At 37.9% G+C, this 22,289-nt stretch overlaps 1 protein-coding gene across 3 annotated transcripts in view; it reads right to left on the bottom strand.

Annotated features, from left to right (window-relative positions):
* Nucleotides 1-1,646: 1,646 nt before the first annotated feature.
* HTR2A (5-hydroxytryptamine receptor 2A) overlaps nucleotides 1,647-22,289 on the bottom strand; it is a 77,095-nt gene continuing 56,452 nt past the window's right edge. For all 3 annotated transcript variants that reach the window (XM_036889729.2, XM_057494505.1, XM_036889730.2), the window contains one exon: nucleotides 1,647-5,380. In XM_036889729.2, coding sequence (XP_036745624.2) covers nucleotides 4,581-5,380 — 800 coding nt within the window. In that variant the 3' untranslated portion in view covers nucleotides 1,647-4,580. The remainder of the gene's footprint in view (nucleotides 5,381-22,289) is intronic.

Here is a 22,289-nt window from a genome sequence, read left to right as displayed (position 1 = left end):
TGTTTTCCAGTTCCTGTAGGAATGATAATGACTAATGGCTAACCATAACCATCTTATCAGAGCTGGAAAGAATTATCTATGGCATGCTTCTGAGTTTGAATTTTTATGAAATGTGTGTGCTGGTCATAGGGTGTCAGGAATAATTTTAGTTGTTATTGTATAATACTACTTGCTATTGAGGAAGCATATTGAGTTTTGAGACCATGATTAATCAACAACTGGGTAAAACATTCATGCAAGATCTCAACCAGCTGTCTTTGGCCCACATTTGATTTTAGTTGCAGCCATGGCGAAGAGTTACAAGTCATCTCCTACTGCTAGTGGAATTGAAGCTAATTGTCTGCAGTACCCTTGATACCACACCCTTAACTGGACTTTTACTTGTTCCCTAATTCTTTCTGCTTCCTGGGATCACTTCCTGCATAAACAACTTGTGCCCAAGTTCTTGTTTCGACTCTGCACTTGCGACTACCCCAGCTAAGAAAAGATCTCTGAATAATGGCGTATTATTTCCTTTCAATGTATGAAATAAATGTAGGACAGGAAGTACAAACTGTGCTGTTCTCTAGAAGCCAAAATAAACACCTTTTTAAGACCTCATAATCTTAATTATAAATAAAAACTTAAATGACCTTGGCCCACTTTCAACAAAAACCTGGCTTTTAAAAAAGAGACCTTCTCTGCACCATGAATTCTGTATCTTTTTGAGCTTTTAAATTTTAACCCTTTAAGGAAATTGAACTCAAATAGTGGGAGAACTTGTTTTCAGGAAGACTGTGGGCTACTAAAAAGAACAACCCAATATTTTGCAGCAGCTAGAAACTGTGCAGAAGCCTCTGGTGAGAAATGCCACAGTAGGAATCATTCATGTCAGTATCTGACTCTTGGCTCATATCTTAGAAACACCTGAGATCATTAACAATTCAATTTTTCTCATAAGATGCCCATATAAAAGTTAAAGCTGTCATTTATTTGAAATTCATCTAAAGAATTTAAGAGAATGTGCGAATTTTGAGTTTTGAAAGTTCTTCACACATGAAGCTGTGCCTTGGTTAATCAAAGCCCTGACCAGACTCCCCAGCATTCAGATAATCGTAGACCTAGAAGAGACTTCCTGCAGAGGCCATCGACTCTAAGACCTTTATTATATCCTCGAGGTCAAAGAGGTCAAAGGGTCAGATGGTGACAACAGACTAGATCTTTGTTTCCTGCCTCAGCCTTCTGAGGTCACGTCGAATCCTGAGGCTCCAATTTCCCATAATATGTTGGCTCAGGTGGACATACTGGTGTTAAATATCAAAAGGGAACAACAGAGCTAAGATTGGTGTGCATATCATTGAGGGGAAATAAGGGAACCATTTGTTTTTGCAAGTTACCTGCAAAAGTAATCAAGAGTTAACAAAGTTTTATCTTATTGAATGTTTACAGGAACAAATATCTGAAGGCTATAAAACTTGAGAATAAGCTTTGTAATATTAATATTCTAGTTTAGAAGACATTTTAAAATGAGTTCTTTTTCCCCCAAAAAATCATCATTAGTGTTATAGATTAAAATTAAATGTTAAATTATAAAACTTTATGACCTGGAAGGTTATGGGAAACTCCTGTTAGTAGAAACAGCTATGGACTCACAAACATTGCATTTATTTCTGAATATACTTTATTTACAATTATTCATTCTTTCTTAAAATCTTTTAGAACAGCTTTGATTAAAATCATTACATAAAATAATCTTCACTGTATTTGTTACATGTGGCATAGAATAGTTTAGCACTTTATAAATATGTTTCATTGATGCACAAATGGGAGAAGCACCCTTTGCCTAAAAGCTGTACAGTAACTTAGTTCAATTTGGCTACAGTAGCACTTTAAAAAGTGACCATGAGATGGCGCTGTGGCCAAGTAGATTAAGTATGTTCAGTTTTCCCTAATCATGGCATTTAATTCCTTTTTCTTTAAATATAGAATTTACCATTCAACTTACAGTAGAGCAACATCGTCACTCTATTTTAATAGTATTGACTAGATGTTAGTCCTTTAATCACAGATCCATAAATCATTCAAAGATTGTGTTTCCCTGGGGTGAAGGGTGTATTTAAAAAGTATTAGTAATCATAAAGTCTCTAGACTAAACAAAGGGCCCAAAGTTACCATTTTATTTAAGATCAGTCAATTACATATAAAGACCATTTTTTTCACCATCCTTATAAATTGTGTTAGTCTTCCCACAAAATTATGTCAACTTCCAGTTTATTTAAAGAGCTGAACTTCTGTTACATTTAATCCACTTTAACAGCAATAGAAGGTCATAGAAACATTAGAACATGAATTCACATTTAAATCAACATGATACAAACATGCACACATGTGTGTATACTGAGTGTTTTCATTAATGACTTGCTTTTTCTTTATATAAATATATAAATATCAAATAAAGTGCATTGGAACATGTCTGTACATGTATACAGATATATGTTTGTTGATACACACTTAAATAGATACTTATGGAGAGAAAAATCATATACATCTGTAATATATATGTAGTCAAAAGACATCTGTCAGGCAGCATTTATGTTCATTCTGGTCAGGATTGAGTATATGGGGATAAAATATGTGATCTTTAATATATAATGAGATGTGCAGTTACACACTGAGACAAAGTACATTAGAGCAGAGACTTTAAAACACTGAACTTTTATCACTTAGGAGGATGTGATCATGTAAAGTAGTTCAGCTCAAACACAGTCTTGATACTAGTGGCTTACTAAAAATTCTAGCTTTGACATAAACAGTTTTCAGTGTATCTATAAGAACATAATTAGGATAGCCCTAATACTTTTCCACATTACACGGTGGGACCTCTCACACTCTTTAGTTTTCAAATCTATAATTTTTTCAATGGCTTAGAGCAAAAAACTATTTCACATTCAGTAGAAAGTCTTCAGTACTGGAATCACATTTCTAACATCTATTCCAATAAGAATGTGATATTATATTCCTTGAGTTATAGAATATCAAGGTGAATTAACTGCTCTTAAATCTTTTCCTTTCTTTGGGAGACTTTTTTACAAAATATTATATTACTGCTTTTCTTTTTGTTGGGGAGTCCAGGGTCAGTGGCTAATTAATGAGTAGTTTTTAGAAGAGTGAAACAAAAATTTTGCTCAAAATTTTGGTAGTCATAGGTTGGACCCAGGTTGAAGTGCTTATTTCTAAACTAGTAGCCAATTTTAACCTCAAGCAATGTTTTACCCTCCCTTATTTGGCTTTTATTCACTGGTAACTGACAGGAAACTTATTGAGAAAACTATTCAGAGATCAAACAAACCTATTTCTGAACTAGATAAGAAAACAAATTGAAGTGATTCTCTAAGTCTGCTAATATTTTTGACAAGGACCATAACAATTAGGTCATTTTCTTTAAAGACAAAGGTCTTGTTTTGGTAATTTTTATACCCTTAGTAAGTAGGAAATTTCTTCATAGGTAGTATACACTCAATAGATGATTGTAAGAGCAAAGCTGAGCAGTTTTAATAAATCATATAGGCTGACCTGACAGCATCCATTTACTGATGAGTGCCAGTAGGAAAGTCACCTGCATTTTGCTGAGATACCCGAACACTCTGTGGCTGTCAGTAGCCAAAAACCTGAGTTTATTTCTCAGCCCTGATACAGTGACATCAGTACTGTTCACTGCTCAAAGGAGCACATGCGTGATGTGGTTGTTAAAGAGCAAGTTACCAAACACCACTATGGTGCTGTTTAGGAGAAGAAATTCCTAGAAATGCACTTGGTAATGTTAAATTATCTTTTTGAGAGTTTACCTAGTAGAATAAACACTAACCATGACCACATTGGAAAGTCAGAATAAAGCACGTGTAGTAGAAGAGAAAGCAGCAATAGTTATTAAATAACATTTAAAATCTTTTTTGTTTCTGAGAATGAGCTTGAAATGCAGCAAATGCCAGCAACTTTGAATATTTTAAAATGGCATCTATGAAAAAGCAGGAATGAAAAAGTTGTCAAGTATATTTCATTTAATTATCTTAGCAACACAGATTTCATAACACTGTTCTTAGTGTCTTTTGCTGTTGTTATTCAGAATATGTATCATGGAAAGTTTTAAAGAGAATTTTTCTTCAAGCAGCCTTTATAGTCAACCAATTTTTCGCTATTTATAGCTATTTTTATTTACAGCAATAGGTAACCAATTCATGCCATCAATTAACAACTTAGCAAGGTTTCCCCTTGAAAATAGAAGTTAATTTAGATTTATTTATGGAATCATAATTATATAATAAAAGCGAATAATTTTAAAGACATATCATTTACAGTATTAAAAATAAGTATCATAAAGCTCACAGCTGAAATGCTGTCATAACATTTTTGAAGTGCACGTTTTGTGGCACTTAACCCTGCTTTTCACTAACGGAATAAAATGAGGCATATAGATATTATTGGTTCCGTTAGACTGGCCTAATATTTTAGCCTCCTTATATCTTTTCTTCTCTTTCTTTTTGTCCAGAGAGGTGAAAACTCGCCCAGCGTGCCCTCCAGGGTTGGCCGTGGCAGCCAGTCCATCACACACAGCTAACCTTTTCATTCGCTGTGCTGATGCTGTCTGTAGGCACGTCTCCTGAATGCCGTTTTCCTAGAGCAGCCACGGTGCAGTCGCTATCTGTCATCTGAGCTTCTCTTTTTGAGCTCTTTTTCTGTCCCATTTGGAGCTCGCTAGACTTGTAGGCTAAGGCCGGTATAGTGTTCACTAAAATCAACTGCAGTGGTTTTTTATTTTCCTTGTACTGACACTGAATATACCGCGAAAAGGCTGACCTGTAGGTCTTATTGAAGAGTGTGTACACCAGTGGGTTGACTGCTGAGGAGAGGTACCCAATCCACACGAACACGTTGAGCAGGGCTCCGATGACATGCTCATTGCAGGACTCCTTGCAGATGACGGCCATTATGTTCGTGACGAAGAAGGGGCACCACATGACCACAAACAGAAAGAAGACAATACCCAGCACCTTGCACGCCTTCTGCTCATTGCTGATGGACTGCATAGTCCTCCTGCCGTGGGATGCTGGCTCCCTGTGAACTGACCGCTGGAAGAGCTTTTCTGAAGACAGGGAACTCGGAGGGAGGAAGCTGAAAGAAGCTAACTTGGCCCGTGTGCCGAGATCACTCACACACAAAGTAGCTTCTTTCTGAAGTGACTTGATAGTTAGAAAGTAGGTGATCACCATGATGGTTAAGGGAATGAAAAATGACACAAAAGAGCCTATTAAGACAAAGTTATCATCTGCGAGTAAGCAACTTCCTTCCTTAAAGACCTTGGAGTCATCCTGTAGCCCAAAGACTGGTATCGGCATGGATATACCTGGAGTTGGACAGAAAATGAAAAATGATTATTGAAGAATTGGGCAAGAGCATTGTAACATAATGGTGGCTGCAAAGAATTTTATATAACATTGCTTAAAAGCTTAACATATACCTTCGATGAGAATTAAAAATTATCTTGGATTTATTTACTTACATATATAGTATAATGCATGTTCTATGTAATACAAGGTGTAGCTATAATATACAGTAGTTTTATAATAGCTTATATAATAGTTTTAATATATATTATATATGTTAATATGTTATATTAACATTACAATATGTCATTAACCATATAGTAAACATAGTATATAGTTCCTTATACTTGTGTATTATATTGCTTTATACAGATAATCTATTATTTATAAAGGAGTACAATAAATCTAGCTTTAATTTTTCATGCTACATTTTTCTGGTCATACCATTATACTTACTAACTGAAGAAAATACAGAGACAAAGAAACAATAATAAAAAATGACTAATGATGCCACCACCCAGACATAATCACCATTAACAATACAATGAAGAAACATACATATACCATGCACACACATTTTGAAAATAGAATTGGGGTTCCATTTCATTACAGTTCTGTAATCTTTATCTCCTAATATTATGTCATGAACATGGTTATAAAGATAACTTAATAAAATTATAAACAATATATTTTCTTTTTAGAAATTTTGAAAAATACCACAAAGTAACAATGAAGAAAAATAAAACATATTGTCTCCAGCCAGGTGCCACCATAATTTACATTTTCTGTAGTTTCTTCTGCATATACATGCATATGTAAATGTATATGTATATGCAGTATTTTATGTGCACTTTTAGATCTTCCTTCCTATTCAGTTTAACATTAAGCCATGAAAGTTACACATATTTTCAAGAATTTTTGAAAAATACAATTTGCTAATGGAAATTTAAATTAATTTAACCAATATTTATTCTTTTTAAAAAAGCTTTTCATTCTAGAAAAATTATAATATTTATACAAAAAATCTGGCACAATGAACCCATTACTCAGCTTCAACAGTGATCAATTTAAGGATGATCTTGTTTCAACCATACCTCCACCTGTGGCAATCCCTCCATGTTATTGTGAGACAAATCCCAGACATTATATATATTCAATTAGTAAACATGTTGTTATGTACATATAAAAGTTACACACTTAAAAAAAAACAACTAATGTCACAGTACCACACCCAGTCCTGAATGGAAATTTAATATATCCTTAATATCATTAAATATAGAGTTGGCATTCAAATTCCCAATTGTCACATAAAGGTCATTATATGTTTTTAGTACTAGAGCATGTGTAAGGGTGGATTACAAAATAATAAGCAGCCACAGACTTTTCATTTAATGGCACATACAAGAGTTAGGTATAAGATAGGACAATACAGGAGAACGCTCCCATGGCCAACGGCTCTGTCACTGAAATCTGGGGGACCTGTCAAGCTCCCGCAGGCCCAGAGCTTAGGCAGAGGAGGAGCAGAGTGAGTAAAGGCAGACTTGGCCTTGTCGTGCTGATTTCTCCCCCGTGATGTAGGACCTATTTAAGGGGATTCAGCTGGCCACCACCACTGCTGTGCAGTTTGGGAGAGTGGGAGCATCTGCCTCTACTGGCCTGAGACAGGCCAAGGCAATCCTGCCATTGCCATGAAGGAGCACTTGGGGTGATGGAGAAGGGGACGCATGGGCCACATACTTGCATAACTCAGTTTCAGGTTGCTTCTTTTGTGAAAGAGTAGATACCGCAGGGGCACCTGGGAGAAAGTTAGAGCAAAGTTTCTTTTTAACTTTGCCCATGTTTTAGGCTCCCTCAGAGCTGTATACCAGGGGTGTCCTGTTCACTGCTTCTGGCTGCCCGTCAGAGCCTAGTAAGGAGTCACAGTCTAGCCAAGAGCACAGGTTCATTCCCGAGCTGGGGGCTGCTGCTTGCCTGACTCTTGCTTTCTATCTGGAAAAAACTTGCTCTGAGGGTCTAACTAACTTGTGCATACTCAGAACAGAGTTCAGCTCCATTCAGCCATGGACCTGACTGCCCTGACCTCGCATCGCCTCCCACTGTCTCTCTCTGCAAGGAGGAGACATCAGCTTGAGTTAATGTAATGCTTAGCAAATCTTTCTTGGGGACATTTGCCATAATCTTCATAGTCTTCATATTTGTCACTTTTCTGTGAAAGGCCATCCCAGAATTCTTGGAAGGTGGAGATAAGTGACATCAGAGTTTTTCTTCAGAACACTTAGTGTGGCTAATGACTCTTCATTTCCTTCATTCCTCTCTGTCCTTGGCCCATTGTTGGGGACATTCTGTCTGAGATTCTGCATACACACCAGTTTTGTTTAGCCTTCAGAAAACTCTTGATTGTAAAAGTTAAGATACGGTTTCTAACAAGAGTGTTTTGTTTTCCAAATGTTTGAACATTTATCTGTGAAAGATGTTTCCTATACTCCTCTACAACATCTGTGTTTGACAGTGTAGTTGCTCATTGATTGGGATTGATGCTTTGGAATGAGACAGACTTGGGTTTGAATCTTGGTCCTGGCTCTGTGCTCCTGGGCTGGTTACATCATTCCTGTAGACCTCAGTTCCTCATCGATCATATGAAGCTGGTACCAACATGCCTCCATGGATGTGGGGAGAATAAAATGAGTCAAATATGCAGAGCACCAAGGACAGAGCTTAGTCCAGAGTGGATGTTCTATCAATTGTAGGAAAACAAGAAAGTAGCTTTCTCCACAGAATTATCCATATTGAATACATTAACTTGATTTTGTTTTTTTGCTTTGTTTTGTATGCTAGGCTTTGATATATAATAGAGCTTCTTAAACCAAAAGAAGTTAAAAAGAGTTATGGCTTTTGGCTATCTAATTAATAATGGTGTAATTATTAGCTTCTGCCAGGGTGACAAAGGTTCTCAATCAATTTTAATTTTGCACAGCAAGAACTGTTGATTGCTTTTCTAATGTGATGAATTATAGCCATTACAAGTAGACATGATACATATAAACAAAATATCAACTGTCCGAAGAAGGTGTATTATTTTGTTATTAAGCTCTTGAGTGGGCATTTTCCTGATTAATACAAAGGAAGTCACTACCTTGAGAGTCCTTTGTCCTGTTTGTTTACAACCTGGTGATTTATGTAAGTGGCAATTCTCAGTTAACCAGAATATGGTATTGCCTAAAACACCAAATTCCTAAATCATTTGGAATTCAGATGAATGTCCTTGTTTTGGGGGAACATACACACACACATATACAAACCCCCCCCCCCCACAGAATGGCTCAACTTCTGTGGCCAGAGAGGAAAAGGGATGATAGAGCCACCTTACGCAAGTAGAGATTCCCCCTTTTTGGCTGCCTGGGATGAAGAGCCACATTACAGTAGATTTGCAAGAGGGCACCGGAAGGCTGTCTGGGAGGGAGGCATGGACTTGGAGGAGGAGAATCAACTTGATTAGGCCTTTAAATGGTCCATTCCTCTTTACATATAATGAACATATCCTGAATGTTACGTACCATTCTTTTTCAATACCTCACTTCTACCAAGGGGTCTGCAAGGGTTTGTGGAATGAATAACTAGACAGTTAAAGCAATACTCTTTAAAGAGGGAAAGGAACTTTATGTCAATGAACTGGAACACTTAGGCTTTGTGGGTACAATCAGAATTTCAAAAACAGGCTCCTACCAAGAAAGATGAAGACTGGCTGATATCCAAGGCTGTGGTCACAGCCATCTCTGGTGCATTAATTTTCTGGCTGCTTTGTTTGATAATAGCTGCTTTTGGAGACTTGACATCTCCTCTCACTTGATATTTCTGCATATAAAGCATTTTCCTTTATGGACAAACAGACAGTATCTAATACTACATGACTCTGCATTTTGTTTAATATATTTTTTCTGAGGAGAGGAAAATAGCAATCAAAATTCAGTATTGGATCCTCTATGCACATTTTTATTTCATTTAATTAAAATTCAGGCAATGAAATGAAGGGGAAACATTGACACCCAGGAATATAAAGGCTTTGGTAGGTGTCTTTCTTTTAGGGTAGCCCTGCTTCCTCTTTGCCTCTTTGCTCAGCGGCGTACCATTGCTGGGTTAACGGTCTTAAGTCTGATGCATTGACTGTGAAAGATGATCTTTATTCTTAATCCTAGAATTTTACACTTTAATATCTTGTGAAGACTGCACTCCTGAGAGAACGTTTCCTTGGGAAAGCAGCAGCTTGTCTTACTAGGCAGCCGTCCTTGGGTAGGGAACACGATGGTGGGGGGTGTCTCTGGGGCCTCAGGTCTTGTGGGAGGTACGGGAGGGGGCGGGGGACAAATGCTTCAGGGCTCTTGTGACAGACTGAATTTTGGATCCTTGGTTTCATTTACTCTAGAACTACTACCTTTCTTTTGCATTTTAACTCATGCTGAATGTTTTCAAGTTGCACGAATGGATTTACTAGCAGTTTGACAGCACCATGAGTGAACTCTGCAGGGAGGTCATCATGCTGTGGGGAGAGAGGACTGAGTTTAAGGGCAACTGGGACTCCCATCCTTCTGACAGGGTATAAAGCTCAGCAGTTGCTCAATTCCTTATAATCTTGTCTGCTGCCAAGGCAGATAGATGTATGTAAAAGAGAGAACTAGGTAAGTGTGTCAGTTACCCAGGAAACTGAGTATTTCTTCTTAGATTATGCTACTATTCTCAAATAATAAAATTGTAACTTTTCAAAGTATTTTAACAAATAGTTATTCACTCTCAATTGCTTTTTTTTTTTACAAAATTGTTTAAAGTATTGTCCATACTGCCATATGGAAAGATGAATATTTCACTTGGTAAGAAAATGAGGCCTGCCAATCTTAAATGATTTATTTAGGATCACACAGCAATTTAGGGAAAAATTAAGACCCTTACTCTCAATTCTTATGATCAATTTTTTTTACGTGCTTATTTGTTCCTGTTATGGTAGTTATAAAAGTTTATGACTGTATCAGAGGTTATATTAGTTTCAGGAGTCTCTGATATTCCTAAAATCTGCAAGTGTTGCATACATGTTTATATATTTTTTGAGAAAGATAGAGCTTTCATCAGATTATCAGAAAAGTTCAGTCCCCCAAAGTGGTTAGGAGACACTGAATTATATACATGCCCTCTGTATGGAACACACAAACACACACACACACACACACACACACACCATGCCCTGATGATTCTTTATACCCTCTATACCTCGACATGTTCTTTTTTTAAAAAAAATTTTTTATTAAGGTATGATTGATATCAAACCTCTTATGAAGGTTTCAAATGAAAAAGCAATGTGGTTACTACATTTACCCATATTATCAAGTCCCCACCCATACCCCAGTGCAGGCACTGTCCATCAGTATAGTAAGATGCAACAGATCCACTATGTGCCTTCTCTGTGCTACACTCTTCTCCCCTTGATCCCCCACACCATGTGTACTAAACATAATACCCCTCAGTCCCCTTCTCCCTCTGTCCCCACGTGCCCTCCCACACCCCTCCCCTTTGGTAACCACTAGTCCCTTCTTGGAGTCTGTGAGTCTGCTGCTATTTTGTTCCTTCAGTTTTGCTTCATTGTTATATGCCACAAATGAGGGAAATCATTTGGCATTTGTCTTTCTCCGCCTGGCTTATTTCAATGAGCATAACGTCCTCCAGTTTCATCCATGTTGTTGCAAATGGTAGGATTTTTTTCTTTCTTATGGCTGAATAGTATTCCATTGTCTGTATGTACCACCTCTTCTTTATCCATTCATCTACTGATGGACGCTTAGGTTGCTTCCATATCTTGGCTACCGTAAAAAGTGCTGCAATAAACATAGGGGTTCATATGTCTTTTTGAATCTGAGAAGTTGTATTCTTTGGGTAAATTCCAAGGAGTGGGATTCCGGGGTTCAATGGTATTTCTATTTTTAGTCTTTTGAGGAACCTCCATATTGCTTTCCACAATGGTTGAACTAGCTTACATTCCCACCAGCAGTGTAGGAGGGTTCCCCTTTCTCCGCCTCCTTGCCAGCATTTATTGTTCTTAGTCTTTTCAATGCTGGCCATCCTTATTGGTGTGAGGTGATGTCTCATTGTGGTTTTAATTTGCATTTCCCTGATGATTAGTGATGTGGAGCATCTTTTCATGTGTCTGTTGGCCATCTGAATTTCTTCTCTGGAAAACTGTCTCTTCATATCCTTAGCCCATTTGTTAATTGGGTTATTTGCTTTTTGGGTGTTGAGGCATATGAGGTCTTTATATATTTTGGATGTTAACCCCTTGTTGGATATGTCATTTACAAATATATTCTCCCACACTTTAGGATGCCATTTTGTTTTGTTGATGATATCCTTTGCTGTACAAAAACTTTTTAGTTTGATGTAGTCCCATGAGTTCATTTTTGCTTTTGTTTCCCTTGGTCGAGGAGATGGGTTCAGGAAGAAGTTGCTCATGCTTATATTCAGATGTTTGCCTATGTTGTCTTCTAAGAGTTTTATGGTTTCATGACTTACATTCAAGTCTTTAATCCATTTCGAGTTTACTTTTGTGAATGTGCTTAAACAATAATCCAGTTTCATTCTCTTGCAAGTAGCTGTCCAGTTTTGCCAACACCAGCTGTTGAAGAGGCTGTCATTTCCACATTGTATGTCCTTGGCTCCTTTATCATATGTTAATTGACCATATAAGGTTGGGTTTATATCCGGGCTCTCTAGTCTGTTCCACTGGTCTATGGGTCTGTTCTTGTGCCAGTACCAAATTGTCTTGATTACTGTGGCTTTGTAGTAGAGCTTGAAGTAGGGGAGCATAATTCCCCCTGCTTTATTCTTCCTTCTCAGGATTGTTTTGGCTATTCGAGGTCTTTTGTGGTTCTAGTTTGTTGAAGAATGCTGTTGGTATTTTGATAGGAATTGCATTGAATTTATAGATTGCTTTAAGCAGAATGGCCCTTTTGACAATATTAATTCTTCCTATCCATGAGCACAGGATACGTTTCCATTTATTGGTATCTTCTTTAATTTCTCTTATGAGTGTCTTGTAGTTTTCAGAGTATAGGTCTTTCACTTCCTTGGTTAGGTTTATTCCTAGGTATTTTATTCTTTTTGATGCAATTGTGAATGCAATTGTTTTCCTGATTTCTCTCTCTGCTTGTTCATTGCTAGTGTATAAGAATGCCACAGACTTCTGTGTATTAATTTTGTATCCTGCAACTTTGCTGAATTCAGATATTAGATCTAGTAGTTTTGGAGTGGATTCTTGAAGGATTTTTATGTACAATACCATGTCATCTGCAAACAGGGACAGTTTAACTTCTTTCTTGCCAATCTGGTTGCCTTTTATTTCTTTGTGTTGTCTGATTGCCATGGTGAGGACCTCCAGTATTATGTTGAATAGAAGTGAGGAGAGTGGGCATCCTTGTCTTGTTCCCATTCTTAAAGGAAAAGGTTTCAGCTTCTCGCTGTTAAGTATAATGTTGGCTGTGTGTTTTTCATATTTGGCCTTTTTTATGTTGAGTTACTTGCCCTCTATACCCATTTTGTTGAGAGTTTTTATCATGAATGGATGTTGAATTTTGTCAAATGCTTTTTCAGCATCTATGGAGATGATCATGTGATTTTGTCCTTCTTTTTGTTGATGTGGTGGATGATGTTGATGGATTTTCAAATGTTGAACCATCCTTGCATCCCTGGTATAAATCCTACTTGATCATGATGGATGATCTTTTTGATGTATTTTTGAATTTGGTTTGCTAATATTTTGTTGAGTATCTTTTCATCTTTGTTCATCAGGGATATTGGTCTGTAATTTTCTTTTTTTGTGGCTTCTTTGCCTGGTTTTGCTCTTAGAGTGATGCTGGCCTCATAGAATGAGTTTGGAAGTATTCCCTCCTCTTCTATTTTTTGGAAAACTTTAAGAAGAATGGGTATTAGGCTTCACTAAATGTTTGATAAAATTCAGCAGTGAAGCCATATGGTCCAGGAGTTTTGTTCTTAGGTAGGTTTTAGATTATCAATTCAATTTCGTTGCTGGTAATTGGTCTGTTCAGATTTCCTGTTTCTTCCTTGGTCAGTCTTGAAAGGTTGTATTTTCCTAGGAAGTTGTCCATTTCTTCTAGGTTATCCAGTTTGTTAGCATATAATTTTTCATAGTATTCTCTAATAATTCTTTGTATTTCTGTGGTGTCTGTAGTGATTTTTCCTTTCTAATTTCTGATTCTGTTTATGTGTGTAGACTCTCCTTTTCTTGATAAGTCTGGCTAGGGGTTTATCTATTTTGTTTATTTTCTTGAAGAACCAGCTCTTGCATTCATTGATTTTTTCTATTGTTTTATTCTTCTCAATTTTATTTATTTCTGCTCTAATCTTTATTATGTCCCTCTTTCTACTGACTTTGAGCCTCATTTGATCTTCTTTTTTCTAGTTTGATTAATTTTAAGTTTAGACTGCTTATATGGGATTGTTCTTCTTTCCTGAGGTAGGCCTGTATTGCAATATACTTTCCTCTTAGCACAGCCTTTGCTGCTTCCCACATATTCTGTGGTGTTGAATTATTGTTGTCATTTGTCTCCATATATTGCTTGATCTCCATTTTTAATTGGTCATTGATCCATTGGTTATTTAGGAGCATGTTGTGAAGTTCCCATGTGTTTGTGGGATTTTTCATTTTCTTTGCATAATTTATTTCTAGTTTCATACCTTTGTTGTCTGATAAACTGGTTGGTACAATTTCAATCCCTTTGAATTTACTGAGGCTCTTTTTGTGGCCTAGTATATGATCTATTCTTGAAACTGTTCCATGTGCACTTGAGAAGAATGTGTATTCTGTTGCTTTTGGGTGTAGAGTTCTGTAGATGTCTGTTAGGTCCATGTGTTCTATCTATTGTGTTGTTCAGTGCCTCTGTGTCCTTACTTATTTTCTGTTTGGTGGATCTGTCCTTTGGAGTGAGTGGTGTGTTAAACTCTCCCAAAATGAATGCATTGCATTCTATTTCCTCCTTTAATTCTGTTAGTGTCTGTTTCACATATGTGGGTCCTCCTGTGTTGGGAGCATAGATACTTATAATGGTTATATCTTCTTGTTGGACTGACCCCTTTATCATTATGTAATGTCCTTCTTGGTCTCTTGTGACATTCTTTGTTTTGAAGTCTATTTTGTCTGATACAAGTACTGCAACTCCTGCTTTTTTCTCTCTGTTAGTTGCATGAAATATCTTTTTCAATCCCTTCACTTTTAGTCTGTGTATGTCTTTGGGTTTAAAGTGAGTCTCTTGTAGGCAGCATATGGATGGGTCTTGTTTTTTATCCATTCAGTGACTCTATGTCTTTTGATTGGTGCATTCAGTCCATTTACATTTAGGGTGATCATCGATAGGTATGTACTTATTGCCATTGCAAACTTCAGATTCGTGGTTACCGAAGTTTCAAGGTTAACTTCCTTACTATCTAAGAGCCTAACTTAACTTACTTAATATGCTGTTACAAACACAATCTAAAGGTTCTTTTCTTCTTATCCTACTTTTTATTCCTCCTCCATTCTTTATATATTAGTTTTAATATTCTGCATTCTTTGTCTATCCCTTGATTGACTTTTGGGAAAGTTAATTTAATTATGCATTTGCTTAGTAATTAGCTGTTCTACTTTCTTTACTGTGGTTTTATTATCTCTGGTGACAGCTATTCAACCTTAGGAACACTTCCACCTATAGCAGTCCCTCCAAAGTACACTATAGAGATGGTTTGTGGGAGACAAATTATCTCAGCTTTTGCTTATCTGGAAATTGTTTAATCCCTCCTTCAAATTTAAATGATAATCTTGCTGGATAAAGTAATCTTGGTTCGAGCCCGTTCTGCTTCATTGCATTAAATACATCATGCCACTCCCTTCCAGCCTGTAAGGTTGGTGCTGAGAAGTGTGATGTTAGCCTGATGGGCTTTCCTTTGTATGCGATCTTATTTCTCTCTCTGACTGTTTTTTTTTTCACAAGAAGCAAAGACAATATTAATGCACTAAATGAATTTAAACATTTTTTTGGTATTGTTAATCTACAATTACATGAAGAACATTATGTTTACTAGGCTCCCCCCTACACCAAGTCCCCCCAACATAATCCTTCACAGCCACTGTCTATCAGTGTAGTAAGATGCTGTAAAATCACTACATCTCTTCTCTGTGTTGCACAGCCCTCCCCGTGCCCCCCCACCACTATACATGCTAACCATAATACCTGCTTTCTTTTTCCCCACCCTTATCCCTCCCTTCCCACCCATCCACCCCAGACCCTTTCCCTTTGATAACTGTTAGCCATTCTTGGGTTCTGTGATTCTGCTGTTGTTTTGCTCCTTCAATTTTCCTTTGTTCTTATACTCCACATATGAGTGAAATCATTTGGTACTTGTCTTTCTCTACCAGGCTTATTTCACTGAGCATAATACTCTCTAGCTCCATCCATGTTGTTGCAATTATTAGGATTTGTTCTCTTCTTATGGCTGAGTAATACTCCATTTTGTATATGTACCATATCTTCTTTATCCATTGATCTACTGATGGACATTTAGGTTGCTTCCATATCTTGGCTATTGTATATAGTGCAGCAATAAACACAGGGGTGCATCTGTCTTTTTCAAACTGGAGTGCTGCATTCTTAGGTTAAGTTCCTAGAAGTGAAATTCCTGGGTCAAATGGTATTTCTATTTTGAGGAACCTCCATACTGCTTTCCAGAGTGGTTGAACTAATTTACATTCCCATCAGCAGTGTAGGGGAGTTCCCCTTTCTCCACAACTTCACCAACATTTGTTGTTGTTTGCCTTTTCAATGACGGCGATCCTTACTGGTGTGAGGTGCTATCTCATTGTGATTTTAATTTGCATTTCTCTGATGACAAGAGGTGTGGAGCATCTTTTCATGTGTCTGTTGACCATCTGAATTTCTTCTTTGGAGAACTGTCTATTCAGCTCCTCTGCCCATTTTTTAACTGGATTATTTGCTTTTTGTTTGTTGAGGTATGTGAACTCTTTATATATTTTGGATGTCAACCCTTTATCGGATCTGTCATTTATGAATATATTCTCCTATACTGTAGGATACCTTTTTGTTCTATTGATGGTGTCCTTTGCTGTACAAAAGCTTTTTAGCTTGATATAGTCCCACTTGTTCATTTTTACTTTTGTTTCCCTTGCCCAGGAAGATATGTTCATGAAGAAGTCACTCATGTTTATGTCCATGAGATTTTTGCCTATGCTTTTTTCTAAGAGTTTTACGGTTTTATGACTTACATTCAGTTCTTTGATCCATTTCGAATTTACTTTTGTGTATGGGGTTAGACAATGATCCAGTTTCATTCTCTTACATGTAGCTATCTAGTTTTGCCAGCACCATTTGTTGAAGAGACTGTCATTTCCCCATTGTATGTCCATGGCTCCTTTATCGTATATTAATTGGCCATATATGTTTGGGTTAATGTTTGGAGTCTCTATTCTGTTCCACTGGTCTGTGGGTCTGTTCTTGTGCCAGTACCAAATTGTCTTGATTACTGTGGCTTTGTAGTACAGCTTGAAGTTGGGGCACGAGATCCCCCCACTTTAACCTTCCTTCTCAGGATTGCTTTGGCAATTCAGGGTCTTTGGTGGTTAAATATGAATTTTTGAACTATTTGTTCCAGTTCATTGAAGAATGCTGTTGGTAACTTGATAGTGATTGCATCAAATCTGTATATTGCTTTGGACTGGATGGCTATTTTGACGATATTAATTCTTCCTAGCCATGAGCATGGGATGAGTTTCCATTTGTTAGTGTCCTCTTTAATTTCTCTTAAGAGCATCTTGTAGTTTTCAGGGTATGGTCTTTCACTTCCTTGGTTAGGTTTATTCCTAGGTATTTTATTCTTTTTGATGCTATTGTGAATGGAATTCTTTTCCTGATTTCTCTTTCTATTAGTTCATTGTTAGTGTATAGGAAAGCTACAGATTTCTGTGTGTTAATTTTGTATCCTGCAACTTTACTGAATTCTGATATTAATTCTAGTAGTTTTGGAGTGGAGTCTTTTTTTATGTACAATGTCATGTCATCTGCAAATAGTGACAGTTTGACTTCTTCTTTACCAATCTGGATTCCTTGTATTTCTTTGTTTTGTCTAATTGCCATGGCTAGGACCTCCAGTACTATGTTAAATAACAGTGGGGAGAGTGGGCATCCCTGTCTTTTTCCCGATCTCAGAGGAAAAGCTTTCAGCTTCTTGCTGTTCAGTATGATGTTGGCTGTGGGTTTATCATATATGGCCTTTATTATGTTGAGGTACTTGTCTATGCCCATTTTGTTGAGAGTTTTTATCATGAATGGATGTTGAATTTTGTCAAATTCTTTTTCAGCATCTATAGAGATGATCATGTGGTTTTTGTCTTTCTTTTTGTTGATGTGGTGGATGATGTTGATGGATTTTCGAATGTTGTACCATCCTTTCATCCCTGGGATGAATCCCACTTGGTCATGGTGTATGATCCTCTTGATGTATTTTTGAATTTCGTTTGCTAATATTTTGTTGAGTATTTTTGTATCTACATTCATCAGGGATATGGGTCTGTAGTTTTCTTTTTTGTGGGATCTTTGCCTGGTTTTGATATTAGGGTGATGTTAGCTTCATAGAATGAGTTTGGGAGTATTCCATCCTCTTCTATTTTTTGGAAAACTTTAAGGAGAATGGATATTATGTCTTCTCTGTATGTCTGATAAAATTCTGAGGTAAATTGGTCTGTTTAGATTTTCTGTTTCTTTCTGGGTCAGTCTTGGAAGGTTGTATTTTTCTAGGAAGTTGTCCATTTCTCCTAGGTTTCCCAGCTTGTTAACATATAGGTTTTCATAGTATTCTCTAATAATTCTTTGTATTTCTGTTGGGTCCATCGTGATTTTTCCTTTCTCGTTTCTGATTCTGTTGATGTGTGTTGACTCTCTTTTTCTCTTAATAAGTCTGGCTAGAGGCTTATCTAATTTGTTTATTTTCTCGAAGATCCAGCTCTTGGTTTCATGATTTTTGCTATTGTTTTATTCTTCTCAATTTTATTTATTTCTTCTCTGATCTTTATTGTGTCCCTCCTTCTGCTGACCTTAGGCCTCATCTGTTCTTCTTTTTCCAATTTCAATAATTGTGACATTAGACTATTCATTTGGGATTGTTCTTCCTTCTTTAAATATGTATGGATTGGTATATACTTTCCTCTTAAGACTGCTTTTGCTGTGTCCCACAGAAGTTGGGGCTTTGTGTTGTTGTTGTCATTTGTTTCCATATATTGCTGGACCTCCATTTTAATTTGGTCATTGATCCATTGATTATTTAGGAGCATGTTGTTAAGCCTCCATGTGTTTGTGAGCCTTTTTGCTTTCTTTGTAAAATTTAGTTCTAGTTTTATACCTTTGTGGTCTGAAAAGTTGGTTGGTAGGATTTCAATCTTTTGGAATTTACTGAGGCTCTTTTTGTGGCCTAGTATGTGGTCTATTCTGGAAAATGTTCCATGTGCACTTGAGAAGAATGAGTATCCTGCTGCTTTTGGGTGTAGAGTTCTGTAGATGTCTATTAGGTCCATCTGTTCTAGTGTGTTGTTCAGTGCCTCTGTGTACTTATTTTCTGTCTGGTGGATCTGTCCTTTGGACTGAGTGGTGTGTTGAAGTTTCCCAAAATTAATGTATTGCATTCTATTTCCTCCTTTAATTCTGTTAGTATTTGTTTCACATATATTGGTGCTCCTGTATTGGGTGCATATATGTTTATAATGGTTATATCCTCTTGTTGGACTGAGCCCTTTATCATTATGTAATGTCCTTCTTTATCTTGTATTACTTTCTTTGTTTTGAAGTCTATTTTGTCTGATACTAGTATTGCAATACCTGCTTTTTTCTCCCTGTTGTTTGCTTGAAATATCTTTTTCCATCCTTTGACTTTTAATCTGTGCATGTCTTTGGGTTTGAGGTGTGTTTCTTGTAAGCAGCACATAGATGGGTCTTGCTTTTTTATCCATTCTATTACTCTGTGTCTTTTGATTGGTGCATTCAGTCCATTTACATTTAGGGTGATTATTGAAAGATAAGTAGTTATTGCCATTGCAGGCTTTAGATTTGTGGTTACCAAAGGTTCAAGGTTAGCTTCTTTACTACCTTACTGTCTAACTTAACTCACTTATTGAGCTATTATAAACACAGTCTGATGATTATTTATCACCCTTCTTATTCCTCTTCCTCCATTCTTCATATGTTGGGTGCTTTGTTCTGTGCTCTTTCTAGGAGTGCTTCCATCTAGAGCAGTCCCTGTAGGATGCCCTGTAGAGGTGGTTTGTGGGAGGCAAATTCCCTCAACTTTTGCTTGTCTGGGAATTGTTTAATCCCACCTTTATATTTAAATGATAATCATGCTGGATACAGTATTCTTGGTTCAAGGCCCTTCTGTTTCATTGCATTAAATATATCATGCCATTCTCTTCTGGCCTGTAGGGTTTCTGTTGAGAAGTCTGATGATAGCCTGATGGGTTTTCCTTTGTAGGTGACCTTTTCTCTCTCTCTCACTGCCTTTAATACTCTGTCCTTGTCCTTGATCTTTGCCATTTTTATTATTATGTGTCTTGGTGTTGTCCTCTTTAGGTCGCTTTGGTTGGGAGTTCTGTGTGCTTCTGTAGTCTGAGCAACTATTTCCTCCCCCAGTTTGGGGAAGTTCTCAGCAATTATTTCTTCAAAGGCTCTTTGTATCCCTTGTCCTCTTTCTTCTTCTTCTGGTACCCCCATAATGCAGATATTGTTCCTTTTGGATTGGTCACACAGTTCTCTTAATATTGTTTCATTCCTGGAGATTCTTTTATCTCTCTCTGCGTCAGCTTCTATGCGTTCCTGTTCTCTGGTTTCTATTCCATCAATGGCCTCTTGCATCTTATGCATTCTGCATATAAATCCTTCCAGAGATTGTTTCATTTCTGTAGTCTTCTGGATGTCATCCCTTAGCTCTAGTATATTTCTCTGCAGCTCTGTCAGCATGCCTATGATTTTTATTTTGAATTCTTTTTCAGGGAGACTGGTTAGGTCTGTCTCTGTAGATCATCTTTCAAGTGTTGTCTGAACTATTTTGGACTGGACTAGATTTTTTTGCCTTTTGATGGTCGTAGCAGTGGCTGTAGGCAGTTTGCGGGTGTGTCAGCTGGGAGAAGAAAGTCCTTTCCTGCTTGTTGGATGTGTTGCCCTTTGCCGCCGCCTGTGTCGGTTATCTGCACTCCTGGAGCAGCTACCAGATTAATCCCCTAAGCTGCTGTGGGTGGGGTCTCTGTCAGAGCAGCACGGAGCCCTGCAGGGAGTGGCAGGCATGTCAGGTGCACTCCTCTGTGATAGTGGCACCCCTGCCAGGCAGCTGTGTGCCAGCAGCAGCCTTTGGGTCTGGTCCAGGCGGCTGTGCATGGGGGTGGGATTTCGGTCGGCTGCTGGGAGCGAGGCTGCTCCCTCTGGCACTGCCACAGGCACGCACGGGCTGCTCCTGGACTGTTCAGTCATTGCCGCGGTGGGCTCGCACAAGCTCTTCCCGGTCCCCTCTGGCACTGCCGCCCCCGCTCGCCTCACCACTCTCCCACTACTGGGCAGGTGTGTTGGGGTCCGTGCCAGTTGGGGGAATGTCTGGTAAGCTGCTTAGTGCAGTGAGAGGCCTCAGACCTGCTTTGCCGTCCAGGGGGTTAGGGCGCCTGAAGTTCCCTGGGATTCCCAGCTGCTGGCTAAGTGTGCCGGAATGATTTCGTCCAGCTGTGGGGTCCCTGCCTCTTTAAGAGTTGCAAAAAGCGCTTGCTTTTCTTTTGTCTCAGGGGAGCCGGTTGTGGGGACCTGCCCGCATGTTTTGCTTTTCCGTTTCTCTAATATCCAGCACCCCGTGCACCTTGTGTCTGCGCTCCAGGTGCAGATTTCTAGCGCTGGTTGTTTAGCAGTCCTGGCCTTTCACTCCCTCCCCAATCTGACTCCTTTCTTCCTGCCGGGTTCTGGGGTGGGGGAGCGTTCAGGTCCCATCAGGCCGTGACTTGTATCTTTCCCCCTTCGTGTGATGTTGAGTTCTCGCAGATGTAGATGTATCCTGGCTGTTGTACTGCATCCACTGGTGTCTCTTTAAGGAATAGTTGTATTTATTATATTTTCATAAATATGTATGTTTCTGGGAGGAGATTTCCACTGAACTACTCATGCTGTCATCTTCCCGTGATCTGCCTCTCTGGCTGCCTTTTATAGTCTGTCCTTATCCTTGATATTTGCCAATTTTATTACTATATGTCTTGGTGTTGTCTTCCTTGGGTCCCTTGTATTGGGAGTTCTGTGGATCTCCATGGCCTAGAACGCTATCTCCTTCCCCAGATTGGAGAAGTTTTCAATAATTACCTCCTCAAAGATACTTTGTATCCCTTTCTCTCTCTCTTCTTCTTCTGGTTTCCCTATAATACAAATATTGTTCCATTTGGATTGGCCACAGAGGAAGCCTCTGTCTCACCTCTCACAGCACCATCTTTAATCTCTCACCCTCAATACATTCTTTTTACTTTTTAAATTAAATCTCAAAGTCAAAATTTCCTTTAGTGGGACATTATTCTTCGAGGCCAGACAGATATTCTAAAATTAAAATCCTTACAATCAATACCTAGTTTCTTTTTTATATAGCAGTTACCCTCAATTTTGGCTGCATATTAGAATTACTTGGGAGCGTTCAAAAATTACATTGCATGGGCTACATTTCCAGGGTTCCTGATACTAGCAGTTTAAAAAATAGTACTGCTTAGGTTTCAAATAGCCATTATTATTAAAAACAACTGATTGATCCTAATATAAAACTAGTGTTGAGAACTAGAATGTACAGGGTTAAAAGCATAGTGAAAATGTGTTTGTTTTGAAATAAAAC

Source organism: Manis pentadactyla, chromosome 17 (genome assembly GCF_030020395.1).
Source record: "Manis pentadactyla isolate mManPen7 chromosome 17, mManPen7.hap1, whole genome shotgun sequence".
NCBI lineage: Eukaryota > Metazoa > Chordata > Mammalia > Pholidota > Manidae > Manis > Manis pentadactyla.
Note: the sequence above shows the minus strand (reverse complement) of the source record. Positions and strands in the feature narration are given on the sequence as shown.